General features: G+C 46.4%; 1 protein-coding gene across 1 annotated transcript in view; it reads left to right on the forward strand.

Annotated features, from left to right (window-relative positions):
• Positions 1-43: 43 nt before the first annotated feature.
• The window catches only part of Smg5 (Smg5 nonsense mediated mRNA decay factor), a 43,976-nt gene continuing 29,733 nt past the window's right edge, over positions 44-14,286 (forward strand). The window contains exons 1-7 of the mRNA XM_089574044.1: positions 44-308; positions 4,018-4,116; positions 5,009-5,129; positions 6,074-6,236; positions 8,958-9,074; positions 9,879-10,050; positions 13,646-13,738. Of these exons, the coding sequence (XP_089430170.1) occupies positions 238-308; positions 4,018-4,116; positions 5,009-5,129; positions 6,074-6,236; positions 8,958-9,074; positions 9,879-10,050; positions 13,646-13,738 (836 nt within the window). The 5' untranslated portion in view covers positions 44-237. The remainder of the gene's footprint in view (positions 309-4,017; positions 4,117-5,008; positions 5,130-6,073; positions 6,237-8,957; positions 9,075-9,878; positions 10,051-13,645; positions 13,739-14,286) is intronic.

The following is a 14,286-nucleotide window of genomic DNA, read 5'->3' on the forward strand; positions in this document are numbered from 1 at the left end:
GTAGCCATGCTGATTTGGCCAACCGTACAGCCGCGCCAAGCCAAGCGCAGTCGGCATATGATGGTGCGTCCGACCCAATCGGGGCCCGCGTGCAGACGGGCGCAGATGACCAGATGTGCGACGGACGTAAAACAGCATGTTATGCCAGCGACAGCTTCACTTTTACCGGAAAGTGGTACTTTGGCATAGCAGTGCGTAGCAGGGAGCCAAAACCCATGAAAATGAACAGGTGATATAATGCAGAAGGGTGCCAAGACATACACCGAAGCGAAGTATGAAAGCTCTGAGTTATCCAGGAGACTATATCGGTAAGTTAGGCTTATATTTTGCTGCTCGCTGCGATCTTCAGCATTACCGCTGATCGTCAACGCCAAAAGTGCCCGTGCTATCTCCGGACACGTACCACTGCAGCCGGCTGGCCGTTGCAGCAGCGCGCGTTCGTGGCGAACGCAGCAGCATTCGTCTGAAACGCCGCGCTGGTTTGCTTTGAGTGTACCGGGTGTTGAACGATAGCGCCCCTTTATCCTTAATACGCATCAGAATAACCGTTGTCTCATCTTTATGAGGCCAATCTTCGTGCTGCGTCACGAAAAATAGAAAAAAAGGGCCGTGCTATAAATCGCTTGACAGATGTGAGTGACAAAGCACTGCTTGTTTTGATGCGGCGCTGGCGTTGTGATGCCTAATTCACTTCTAGGCTGTGCGATTTCTGCTGTTATTTTTTTTTAATTTAATGCAGCCGTTGATTTATCATATGTTCACAGCTTATAAACGCATTGTTCATTTTACGATCCCTTTGGAAATGATCGCTAAGTGTCGTGCTGACGTCGCAACGTGCGATCAGTTTTCGGGCGAATGTTCGCGCGTAAAACGAGTGGTCGCGTTAAACCGAGTTCATGCGGTTCTTCATCGCTATCTCCATTCCTTTTATTCTCGCTGGTGTCTCTGGGTGTGCTCTGGATTGACGATTGCACGTGGCTGTGCGTCTAAACGCGCAGTTCAAACCAGTATGGTAGCGCGGTAGCGTTCGCCATACAGCGTTCTTTCCGTCTGGAAAGTTCTGTTTTTTCTTGAGTGGTAGTTTCGGTTTTTATGCATCGTAACAACCCTGCGCAGTAGAAGCAATGCCGCCGGTTGCTTGCCACTCCGGTTCCAGCAGTAATTTTTATTTTCTAATAAACACAGGATGTAGAAGCATTTATCTGTTACCAGCTGTACCAATTTCTTGAAGCTGGCTGCCTGAATTTGCTTGGAGTAATATTGGCTGGCTCTGTAAATTAATCCTGTATCTCATCCTTACCTTAGTAGTACTTCTTAGAAGGAGAGAAGCCAACAGCCACAGAAACCAAGGGGCACAGGGGATTTTTTATTCTTTTTTTTTTTTGTGTGTGGTGTTAAGGAGGAGGAGGATAAACTTTATTTCCGCCGACAAATGTAGCAGACGGTGTGGGGTTATAGCCCCATCAAGTGGCCATGAGCCCGTGGCGTTCGGCGACTTCTAAGGCTCTTGTCACAACACGGATCTATGTGTCTGAGTCGGAACTGAGCAATGCGGCCTCCCACTGATCTGTATTCGAGAGCTGCACACCTCGAGGAGGGGAGTCCCGAGGGCAAGCCCAGAGTATGCGGGATACAGCGCCATGTTGGCCACATAGTTGACAGGAAGGGGAGTAGACCCCAGGGTATATGCAGGCACTTCTTAAGAATTACTTCTCGATTGTCGTGTTTGATGATGGCAAAGGGTTGAAATAACTGTTCCTAACAGGCGCATCTTTTGCTCTACACAGTTTTGTGCGCGAAGCCAGGCATCACACCTTAAAACGCTTTTTTAATATCCGCATCATTCCCTTTTAAGTTATCTATCTACTAATTCCCTCTCCTGTTATACCAGGAGTTCACATTTGCAGCTGAAGTCACCCGCTGCTTGCATTCCTCTACCATTGCCACGTACATTGCTTTTACCGAGCACATTTAGTTTCCCTTGATATTGATTTAGCATTGATAGGGACCTGTGGGGTTCTTTCTTTGAGGAATGTGTTTAGCTGTGTTGCTTGACTTGCTCCACTCAGTTCTGCCATGGCAGAAGCGTGATTGACGCTCTGGAGGGAAGAACAATGATCTTTTACCGGTACTTTCTCTTTGTTGATGAACGAGGTCTACACTCACTATGCTTGGAGGCAGACTGAAATGCACTTAGTATGTTTGCCTTTAGAAATATGCCGCAGTTGCTTAATCTGACATACTATGTAGGACGGGCCTCTTGAGAGAGGAGGGGGTGCACTTTTTAATTGCAAGCCATCATTTCATAAAAATGTGCTGCTGAATCAATAACCCTGGCCTGGCTGACTGATTAAAATTCAGAATTTTGATTTATCACTCCATACTGAAGAATATTAGGAAGTTTATGTAGCAGATATCAAAAATTCTTATAACTGTCCCTTTACTCTCCAGCATTTGCATTGAAAGAAAGAGAAAAATTTGGAACGGATAGAAACTGTGTGATTAGCCCATCCTCTTAATTCTTTGGTCTCTAATGCTTCCTTATACTCTTGTTATGACAAGCCTTATGGCATTTTGAGTGTAAAGACCAAAGATTGCTATGAAGTTGCTTGCTAAGAAGTCATTAGTAATAAGGACTCATTTAAAGTCTTAAGAAGAAAATTTAGAAACTGGGCTCGCCTTGGATGTTGATGGCCTTCTGTTTCGCTATATGGTCAGTCAGTTTCAATTACGCAGTCTCTTAATTATTGAGCTCATTCACAAACATAAGGTCCGCTGTGCTATACAACCCACCTGCACAGACCGCATTGACATATCTCTCATATCTTTTAAAATAAAAATCTGTAAACATTTTTAAAAATCGCCTAGTATAAGGTTAAAGGCTGCGGCATAGTTTGCGTTCTTCTTTCCAAACGATCAGTTAAAAGTAACAGCAAGGAATAAGGGTATATTTCCATGTGCTCTCATTTTATTTCTCACAAAATGCACCTGTTGCATTTGCAAGTATGCAGAAAAGCGTGAACAATAACAGCATTTCTGTAATGTAGCTTGGCTCAATAGTGGGTGTTTGACTTCCTCGTTAACCCTGAAGACAAACTCAAAATGGAAAAGTGTACACTTAAGCATATGAGTTGATATGTGCATAAATGGTTTAGATTCTATTCAGTGATTATTTCTCATTACTTCGATTAATGACAGGTGTCGTTATTGCCTTCATTATGTAATTCAAGCTTATACAGAAGTGTTGAGCTGTGATTATTTTATTTATTGTCGCTCATAGTTTTGCCTCCCCGATGACAACTTTTATTGCTTTTATTGATGATGCAGGGTCATTTTGTTCCATTCACAAGAAAACTGGTTTGATCGTATTGCGTACATGCTTCCCAGAGCAAATTTCATGCGAATAATGTACAAATTACCAAAATCTGTCGTAGCCAAGTAGCCAGAGACCAGAATATTCAAAAAGGACTTTTTTTTGGGCTGGCACTGTTTCTAAGGTGAGACTGGGGGAAGTCGCTCACATTGTGGGCATGGCAAACATACTGGGTTTTCGTTCACTTGGAAGCATAAAAATACTTTTTCTCTCTAAGGCAGAAGTTTGTCCCATGCTTATGTCTTATGCAGAGCTTGCATTCAGTTTCACTATCCTATGAGTGTCACATTTTTAAAGGCGTGGTGTTTTTGCCTAAGATATGTCAAAAAGCATCATTATCCTTGTGAACCAGTAATCAGGCCTGCCATATCCATTAGGTACTAGTGACACCTATTGCAAAGACAGTGGCGCGCCATTCCCCGTGAATGGTAACAAGTTTGTCACAGCTGGTTGTCTGCCATTGGTTGGCAGACAACATGAGGGTACGAATCACCATAGTAATATTGTCCTGCTTCCAGCTATAAGAGGTCATGATTTCATTTGGCACCGTATGCAGTATTGAGTCTGCCTGCTGGACACCATATTGCGCAGAACTCATTGTATGAGTAGCCTGATGTTTCTGTGCTTGTGCCCCCCTTTTGCAGAAGTGCCTCAGAAGCAGCTCGGCGCTTGGAGGAGTGGCTTCGTGGCGCTTCCTCATTTGGGGCCTACGTGGCTCCAGAGGTGACACAACTCAGGGCAAGGTATGTGCTGGACATAATGGCATAACACGGCTGACAGTTGGTGCCATTCTTAATGAAAACAACCCATTGCACTCTAATGTGCACCCAATGTAAACGCGTTTTTTTGTGTGTGTGTGACAAGCTACTATTGTTGTCACTTAAGTGGTGATTTTTAAAGACCTTCTGGGTCTTTTGTTTACGTTGCCTTGCTTTAGAGATAGCATAAAGTTACCACATCTGCTGCTTATCTTTAGAGAGCAGTTGAACCAAAGACCGAAGCATTTTCATCCGAGTTGACTGAGGCAGCTTTGCCACTATTTCAGATCTGACGCTCACTGCAGTATTTAGCTGAGGATTTTAATGCGCGAGCTTTAGAGGGTCTACGTCAAGAAAAAGTGCCCAACGACTGAGGCCTCTGAGGAGCGATGTAAGAAAAAGAAACGAAACAGAAGTAAACATGCAGACAGCAAGATTCGAACTCACACGCTTTGGCTTGGGAACCGAGCACACATTCCACAAAACCACCACAGCACGTGTCATGGGAGCAGGAAAGGAATACCTTTACGTGGAGGTGGTGCCATTTGCCATAGGAACATGTACGCTTGGCACCGGGGAGAACAGTGGAATGAGCGGGGCAGTGCCATGTGCAGGCCATGCGCCGCGGGCTTAAACGGAAACGAGTAGCAACAAAGAGCAAAGAAATCACAGCGTGTGGCGACCTACACAGTAGCAACGAGCCACGGTCATGCATTACCATCGGATTGACCCATTGATCACTTGTGAATGTTGTTCCAACAGCTGATGTCAGTAGCGTTTTGCTGCACAGTTCAATGGCATTTCCGGACAGCAGTTCTTATGCTGGTGCTCGCAGCAGTGCCATGCCCTCTTATCATGTGTGTGTGCATGTGTGCAGGCTGAAGGACTACTGTGAGCGTCTCCTATTCACTGCACCCCTAGAGTACGGCCGCCAAGCCGAGGAACTCACCTGGCGCAAGGTTTACTACGATGTTGTGCAGCACTTCAAGGCTACCAAGGTATTGCTTTTTGCATGTTTGTATGCTTTCGGTGCCGCCGCGGTGGCTCAGCGGTTATGGTGCTCGGCTGCTGACCCAAAAGACGCAGGTTCGATCCCGGCCGCGGCGACTAGAATTTCTTTGGAGGAGAAATTCTAGAGGCCCGTGTACTGTGCGATGTCAGTGCACGTTAGAGAACCCCAGGTGGTCGAAATTTCCGGAGCCCTCCACTACAGCGTCTCTCATAGTCTTAGTCGCTTTGGGACGTTAAACCCCATAAACCAAACAAAACCAAACCAGCTTTCGGTGCGGGTAACCATATCACGTGCACAAATGGCACGAAATGGCGTCCACTGGCTCTTGCGAAGCTGGTTTTAATGGGACTTTTTTTTTTTCGGTCCAGTGGTGTTAGAATATCTATGCACTGTTGTTTCACGGTGCACCCTCTTGTGCAGTGTACAGTCAGTGTACTCTCAGCGGCAAATTTAATAAATTCAGCCACCAAAGGCCTTATATATATGTATGCTAATAATTTGAATGCCGTTGAGAATCGCCAGAGGGGTGGCCAGTTTTTCTTCTAACATCTCTTACAACGTGCGGCACGAAAGCATCAGTCCACTAACCAGCATTTTGACAAGAGGAGTTGTCTTCATGGCTAAGACGAGTCCCCTATAGAAACGTTGACTTTTGGACTGGGGCTTCTCTCCTGCCCTTGTTCATTGATGCTGTCAATAATTCCATGTTCCCTGCCCTCTTTCTACTGTAGGTGCAAATAGGGCCACTAGAGGGCACTCTGAGGAGAGTTCAGTGCTTGCTCACCAAGTTCTAGCAAATACAAGAAAAGCAATGAGCAGCCGAGAAATGGTATTAGAGACCAGAAGTGCAAAAAAAACAGTGATGGCATTGGCGTTGAGCCTGCGAGGTATAGAAGAATGAACGCGGTGTGCACTTCTAACCTGACGCAGGCTTCCACGGATGAGGAGTCTGTGGCTGAGCTGCGAGCCCACCTGCTGTCTGGCTTGGGCCACTACCACCACCTGCTGCTGAGGGTGCAAGCTGAAGCGCGGCTGGATCTGGAGGCACACGTTGACGTGCCACTGCTCTGGACACACCGGGGCCTGCCCAGGGGTGAGTGGTGTCTGCAGACAGCCTGTCGTAAGATGGGGACGAACATAGCAAGGCAGGGCCCACTCACCTTGCCCCCGTCACAGTGTTGGCAGGAGCCCTGAAGGTGTTCAGCTGCCCTCTTAGCCACTGCATGTTAACCTCGCTGAGCTGTGAGCAAATTGTTTCTGTCGGTGGGCACAGCTGTCTTCTCTAAAATGCTTGGTCGGTGAGACAGTAATTTTCTCATGGCCATGTTAAGTTGCTCTGGGGAGACATTATAGGCCATTTCGTGCGTTGTCCACTTGCCCTCAGAAACTGGGATCGAAAGCCTAGACGAAGTTCTATGCTTTTTAGGGTGCAGTTGTGCATTTTTTTTTAGCAAGAAAAGCGCACTCATTAGCGCATATGGTTGTGTTGATTGTGGTCAGCATAACTGGCAGCACTGTCTATGGTGTCATTACAATGCTGGTAGGCGGCCTTAACTCTTTCGCTACCGCAGAAAAATGGACGATTTGGAGTGTACGGAAAGAAAAATTTTTTTCACAAGAACTAATACACCCAGCACATATTGCAATGCATGAAATTGTAGCTTATTAGTTACACTTCTGAGTGAAACAAACAGAAGAGTTGTGTGTGCGAAAGTAAATAAACATTTATTTGTGAAATTTGCTAAAAACACAAAAAAAGTATATAGCAAAAACAAAAATTACCGGCTGCACTAAGCCAGAACTTGATTGGAGGAAAACTGGAATATACAAACTGTTGCACATGTTTATAGCTGTCATTATTCACAGTTTCAGCTATGAGAAAAATTTGCTGCACTTTCCATGGCCTGTCAAGTCAGGGGTCCTGACTGTGGTGCCACTGTGAACAGCAATCAGGGGTGAAGATGTGAAGCAGAGGTAGACTGACAGGTGCTTCACATAAGGTTTTATCTTTGTTCCTCCCTTGTTCTTTGATAGCCGAGCTTGCAGTTTCTTCTTTTTTTTTAATTTTTTTCGGTTGGTGTTGAATGGATTCTATGGGAGGATTGGGGGCGTGGACTTCATTTCCCTCATCATACCCGAAGATTTCTTGAATGAGCTGCTCCCTGATAGCCAGCTGATAAAATTTGGCATTTTAGGCAAGCTCTAAAACATCAGAATCAATGAAATAAGTTTTAGCGATGTGGTTCGAAAGCCAGGACACTTTCCATGTCTTGCCAATAGATGCTGCCGCCACTGAATCATCCGGGTCCGTTACGTGCAAAAAAAAACAAACAAAAAAAGCGGAAAACCAATTTTGAGAAATGACTTTTGATGGCAGAGGGCCACAATAGATTATTCTGGTATTTCAATAGAAATAAAGTCGCGGCAGGTCAACAATTCCATTGTATATGATGATTCCAATGAACATCAGCATCTCCAACAGATTCACGTCTTCCCATGAGCCGTCATGCCGAACTTGCCGAAAATCTTCCTCCATGCCTACTTATTAGTGTTTCCGCACACGGTCTTCATCATTTCCGCCGTGAAGAGCATCAAAAAAAAGTCAAGAAGTCGAGCTAATCTCCGAGCGCCGCTCCGCCGCGATGTGCCGATATGGGCACCTAGCTGTCGTCTTGGTTGAAAAACGCGACGCGACCTTGAGCATTTGGCAAACTGCCTTCGCCATACGTTGTCAAGACCCTGAAGCACAAAAATAAACCACTGTCATCAATTACAAACCGTATGCACCGCAGAAAACCCACAGCGAACGAAAACAGAACTTGCATGCAAGTACGCGCTGACGTTCCAGGCTCCCGAGGCGAAGTCTCGCTGTTGAAACCGAAATCCAACGTTTGTACATTGTTGCCCGACTAATAACCACTGCTTTCGTCGCAAAAAACGAAACCGAAACCGGCCGACGTACTCGGTTTCAGCTTTCGTTTTCGAGGAGCGCGCGGCGACGCGGACGCCATTTTCTCCGGCTGACGCCGCTGCGGCCGTTCAAAGTTTTATTTTTCATGGCGCCCCCTCATGTCAAAACACTGAAACCAAGGCTGCAATCGAAAGAGCAGCTGTTGAGCTTGCTAGCTAGATGCCGGAGCACGTTCACGACTCTCCAAAACAAGCTTTTTTGCGCGGGCGATTTGAATCGATCATATGCGATCGATGGCCTACGGCGCGGTAGCGAAAGAGTTAAATTCTACCACAGTGCTTCTTAGCTGGGTGCTTGGCTGTACTTGCTCATATTATCTGGCTAGTGGCATCAGGGTCTAGGGCATGGCCGAAGTGCCATGCAATATGTTAGTTCACAGACAGCTGCCCGCAAACATAACACTAGTGCACATGGCTTGGACTGACATGAGTGTTGCGGAGTGTTGGCCCCTAGTTCCGATACATGCTGCACGGTGTGTTTGCGGCAGCTGACCACAGCGGGTGCCCTGCATCCACCCCAGCATATTCTCGGGCTCACACCAAGTTTGCAAGTTTGCAGCATGAAAGGGAGCAAAGTTTGAGCATTAGTTTATTGATTGCTCCATGTGACGAGTGCAGTTTTTTCTGCTTTGTATTTAGTTTTCCTCTTGGTGCATAATGTCCAAAAGCCGTTCTCAAATTTTAGGCAGAAATAACCAGAAAATTTTCAGTATTGTGCAAAGCGTTTGTCATCTCTCGTATTGCCCAGGACTGTAAATGCAACCGTCAGTGGTGTCGTCAGGTGTTCTGTCCCTTGTGCACTTTAGTCATGGTGTGGTTCTCATGTGGTGCCATCTTTGTGCAGGCTGCCGCTGGAGCCAGCGTCAACCTGGGGAGGATGCACCCAGCCCACTGCCAGAAGAGAACCAGCCGTGGGCCAGGCAGGCTTCGCATCGCTTTCTCATTGCTCTGGGTGATCTCAGTGAGTCCATTACTCCACTCGGGAGTGGTAGCAGTACAAAACAGCACATGCCACCTCTTGTTCGCATAACGAAATTTCATTCGTTGCTAATGAAATAAGCAGGCTCACCTAACACGTGCTAAGAGAGAAGCCAGGTGTGTTAAAAAGTGAGTCTTCACCTCAAACATGAATAAGTGTTTGAGCTTGGAAGCTTGGCAGCATGGCTTTGCTGTCGCTTTTTTTTTTGCTGAGAGGTGTGAATGGCAGCAATGGCTTTCATGAACTCCAAGCGCTATTAGCTGCATAACAACTATGACAATGGTGAATGACAACAGAAGAAGACTGTCCTATAAGAGATGCTCAGCAAATTTATACCCTTTCCAACTCTATCTGAAAAAATATAAATTGGCATCATCTTAGTAGCATGTATGTAATGCTCTAGTCGCTGCATCAGCAGCGAATATAGTATCACATAGGAGTGAATAGTGCATCACATACATGCACTAAGATGATGCCAATTTATATTTTTTCAGACCAAGTTGGAAGGGGCATAAATTTGTTGAGCATCCTATCTTGTAGGACGCTCTTTTTTTTGTTGTCATGCACCAGCAAATTACTTGGGTATTCTGGCTGTACATTTACCCAAAGAGCAGCTCTTTCACGCATTTCTGTGTAATCACAAGGGCAGTGCCTTGTAGTTTGTCGGAAGTGAAGAGCTTGCATCAAGTTTCTTGAGCAGGTTATGTATTGGCTGTGGAGGAGGTGGGTTGGACCATCCCAGTAAAGCAGTGGGAGGTCACAGTTGTGTCGTTTCCGTGGTTGCAGCACGCTACCTGAGTGAGCTTGAGGATGGCGAGTGCAATATCTGGGCCGATCTGTCTGCCCGCTACTACTGGCAGGCCCTGGCCCTGGACCCCGCGTCTGGCATGCCCCACAACCAGCTGGGCACCCTCGCCAGTGGCAACTCTTTCAAGGCCGCCTACCACTTCCTGCGATGGTCAGTATGGCTACTTTGTCTTCGTAAGGGGCACAGAGGAGATAACGGAGGTTGGTCTGCATTGATAGGTTATTATGTTTTCTCGCATGGTGAACGCACTTTTTAATGCATCAGCATTAAAAGCCCCATGGGGCCAAAATCATAAAATTTGCTCATTGGCTGAAGGGAAGTGATGTCAACGCGGACCGGAGCCTTCCCATTGGCTGTAGGGAAGTGATATCACCAAACTGGAGCATTCCCATTGGCTGTAGGGAAGTGATATCACCAAACTGGAGCATTCCCATTGGCTGTAGGGAAGTGATATCACCAAACTGGAGCATTCCCATTGGCTGGAGGGAAGTGATGTTATCGGACCGGAGCCTTCCCATTGGCTGTAGGGAAGTGATATCACCAAACTTTAGCATTCCCATTGGCTGAAGGGAAGTGATGTCACCGGAGCCTTCCCATTGGCTGTAGGGAAGTGATATCACCAAACTGGAGCATTCCCATTGGCTGGAGGGAAGTGATGTCACCGGACCGGAGCCTTCCCATTTGCTGTAGGGAAGTTATATCACCAAACTGGAGCATTCCCATTGGCTGTAGGGAAGTGATATCACCAAACTGGAGCATTCCCATTGGCTGGAGGGAAGTGATGTTATCGGACCAAAGCATTCCTATTGGCTGTATGGAAGTGATATCATCAAAGTGGAGCATTCTCATTGACTAGAAAGAAGTGATGTCGCTTCCGGTAAAGGCTTTAACAGCTGCTAATACTATCGTATTACCAACACATAATAAAATTACGTGTCCCTATGAATTTTTCCTCAGAAATTCTCTGTAAGTTATGGGGTACATTCATTACGCGAGATAAAATGGTCTGGAAAATTTGAAGTGGTCAAAACAGGATGTCTTTTGCTGCTAACCATACATGGGCATAGTCGGAAAGTACAGTCAGTTTTTACTGCAAACTAATGGCAAATTTTATTAGTCAGTTCTGAGCAACTTTTTGCTCTGTGGCGGCAAATGCGAATTCCACTGGTCAACCTGGATCGAGTTTGCAAGTAGCTGTCTCCGCGGCAGAACGCTCTCGCTTCATCCACTGAGAAGCAGCGACCTAGCCGGAACTTCGAGGGTGCAGTGCCGTCATCTTCGGAGTGGCCAGTTTTGTTCGCCTGTTTTAGCGCGGTCTGAGACATCGCTTGTTTGCGTTCTGATGACGTCATCGAAACGACAAGTGGCGCTTCTCACTCGGATTAATTCAGAAAGCAGTTGAAGGGGCCCAGAGACCAGCACCAGTGATGATGGCGAAATGTATGTTTCCTTAGAGGCATTTATTAAAAGAATGCTACTTGAATCACCTCACAAACAGTCGAAAAATCACCAGCTACATTGATGCCGCAGCGCGCAACTATTCAGACGAAGCGGCAAGGACAAATAGGCAGGGTGTGCAATCATTCCCGGTGTTCAGCCGCGGTTGTCATTCACCATCGGGCATAGGAAAATGCGATACATCTCACAAGCTAAGTGCAGGATGAGACTGAAGTGTGTCATCATCGCTGATCATAGTCAAGCTAGTCAAGCGAAAATGTGCAAACGGATGCGAGAGCCAACTTCCAGAACCAGTCGCTCAAGCGAGCTTCTGTCACACACCTTGCTAGAGCGTATTCATGTTTCGCTGGTCAGTCAGGATTGGGTCACGTTATGGCAAATTCGGTCGCTCTGGCGCACATTCAGCACCCCGCTCCAAATCGACCAGTGGACCAAAATTGATGGAGTTGTCTCACTGTCCCTTTAATTGCAGTAAAAGGGAAAGCTGGGCTAGTTGAATTTAATTCGTGATGGCAGTAGTGTGGAGGACAGGGACGACATGAGGAAGTACGACACAGCACGAGCGCTTTGCGGGACTAGAAAGATGGAAGTTCCAGCATGCAGTAGCACCTATTTTAGAAGGAATGTGCAGCAGTAATATAGAAAGCTAGGCTACTATCATCATGAATCCAATGCAGCTAGCCCAGCTTTCCACCTTGCCACAGTACATTCTAAAGCGGGCTGTATTGTGTGTGTCATTGTTCTAGAGGGAGGGGATCAGTAGCTTACAGCTGTCGTGCCTCAACGTAAGCTCAGTGCAAAACATATTGGGCCTCTGTCACAGCTCCTCTTTTCTCCTCTTCTTTCTTTTCGGTGCCTGCATCCTTTCCGCCACAAAGCTTATCCCATTATTTTTTCTTTACCGGGAGGCAGAACTGGAGTTTAATTAGATTTGCAGGATTGAGCTCTCAGACATTGACCTAAAATAGAACAGTACAATAACACCTGAAGCATCAGTTATCAGTTGAAAAGTTTGCATTCAAATGTTTTGCATGTATCACACAGTAAAACCAACTGCTTGTAGCTGGCAGATGCCTTTGGTCTTCTGAACTGGAAACATCTGTTTGAACAACTGATAAGGGTTCTCGCATAGTGTGTCATGCAAGTGTGGCTGCCGCAGAACTTGTGAAATTCCGAGGATTGATTCGCTTAGAGGCATGAGTGAAAGAAAAAAAAAAAAGAGCCACGTGGTGTGTTGCATTTTTCTGAGGAGAATGTTGCAGGTTTGTGACAGAGGGGCAAGACGAGCATAGTTGCATCACGTTGGGTGCATCCTGTGACAGGTTATTCATAGTGGTGATGGGAAATCGTCTTATGTGGACCTGACCTATGCCCATGTATAGCATTCTTTTTTTCTTGAAGCACTTTGTGGGTTCAGAATTTAATAGGCTACAGCAGTAGGTCCGCTGTGTGCAGGGAACATTTGTAATAACGGCAGTCACAGTCTGCCAGTTCGTCATCACCGTTAACTAAGGTGCGTCCACTGCAGGGCAAAGGCTTCTCCCATATCCCTCCTATTAACCCGGTCCTGTGTCAGCTGCAACCGCTTTATCCCTGCTGACTCCAGATGCTTGATCTCATCTGCCCACCTGACTCTCTGCTGCCCCTGGCTACGCATGCCTTTTCTTGAAATCTGCCTCATTACCCTAAGGGGCCATCAGGTATCCGTTCTCCGCATTACATGCCCATGCCCTGCACATGCCCATTTCTGCTTGTTTCCAGCTGGGGATATCACTAACTCACATTTGTTCCCTGATCCACTCTGCTTTCTTCCTTTCTTGTAGCATCTGCGAGTTGTGCTATACCACTTATGGGTGGACTTCACTGGTCACGTTTTACAGTGTATAGTATATTGGTACCTTTGGTATCTGCAGCTTTGTGGTGTGTGTGGTGATGTGACTGGAGACGACATTACTGGAGCCACACCTTTGCAGCCCATCCCTTCCAACACTGCTTGACCGTTTGCGATTGCTTCCAGTAGTCCTGCATGTCTGAGGGGTGCCAGGCTTGCCTTACCACTCTGGTGGCATAACAGTTCCAGCAGCTGTACATGCTGCCATGGCCTTTTGAAGAAAATTTCCCCTTCATATAAACAGCTGCGAGACATTGTTTGCTAGTGGCATTCCTTGTTGGACAGGACGCCGTATTTCACATTGGTTAAGTGTGCATTTTTCCTGGAATGCATTTGAGTTGTGTGAGCCAAGGACCAGAATGAGCCGTGTGTCAGGTCCTCCGGTGTGTTCCACAGTTTGCAGAGCAGCCAGCCATTTGAAGGCGCCCAGGGGAACCTGTTGCGCCTGCTCGACAAGAACAGCAGCCAGCCTGCTCTGCAGCGGGACAGGTGAGGCGCGCTTGGCCACATTTTCATGGAAGCAAAGGCATAAAGACACATGTGTGTTGAGGTTTCGGCGGACATTCCAGAACCCTTGGTAAAAGAATGCCCAAGTGGCATCAACATAGTGCTGATGCACATCGCTGGCCACTGCAGATCCACCCCACGTGTTTTTAGTGCTGAGTAACCTGTGGCATTCCCTTGTACCAGTCAGCCTGTCTTTTTTATCAAACTCCACATAATTTAAACAGACTTTTCGCTTCATTCAAGTTTGAATTATCGAGATTTGAGTGTATATAAACATGACTTCACCTAATAGGTTTGTTAGGGTTATATGACCAAACCTCAATATAACAAAGTCACTCTCGCACTTGCCGAAAACCTTGTTCAATCGTGAATTTCATTATTTTGAGATTATTGTTCCAAGGACACTCTTGGTAGATGGTGCCTTGTAAATACAGTTTAATCTTGATGATGTGATTTTGGTTAATACCAATTTCATGATGGTACGATTTTTTTTTTTAATTTCCAGCCAAAATGTATTTGTAGTAGACTGG

This window comes from Amblyomma mixtum, chromosome 2, assembly GCF_055824585.1.
Source record: "Amblyomma mixtum isolate Tamu chromosome 2, ASM5582458v1, whole genome shotgun sequence".
Lineage (NCBI taxonomy): Eukaryota > Metazoa > Arthropoda > Arachnida > Ixodida > Ixodidae > Amblyomma > Amblyomma mixtum.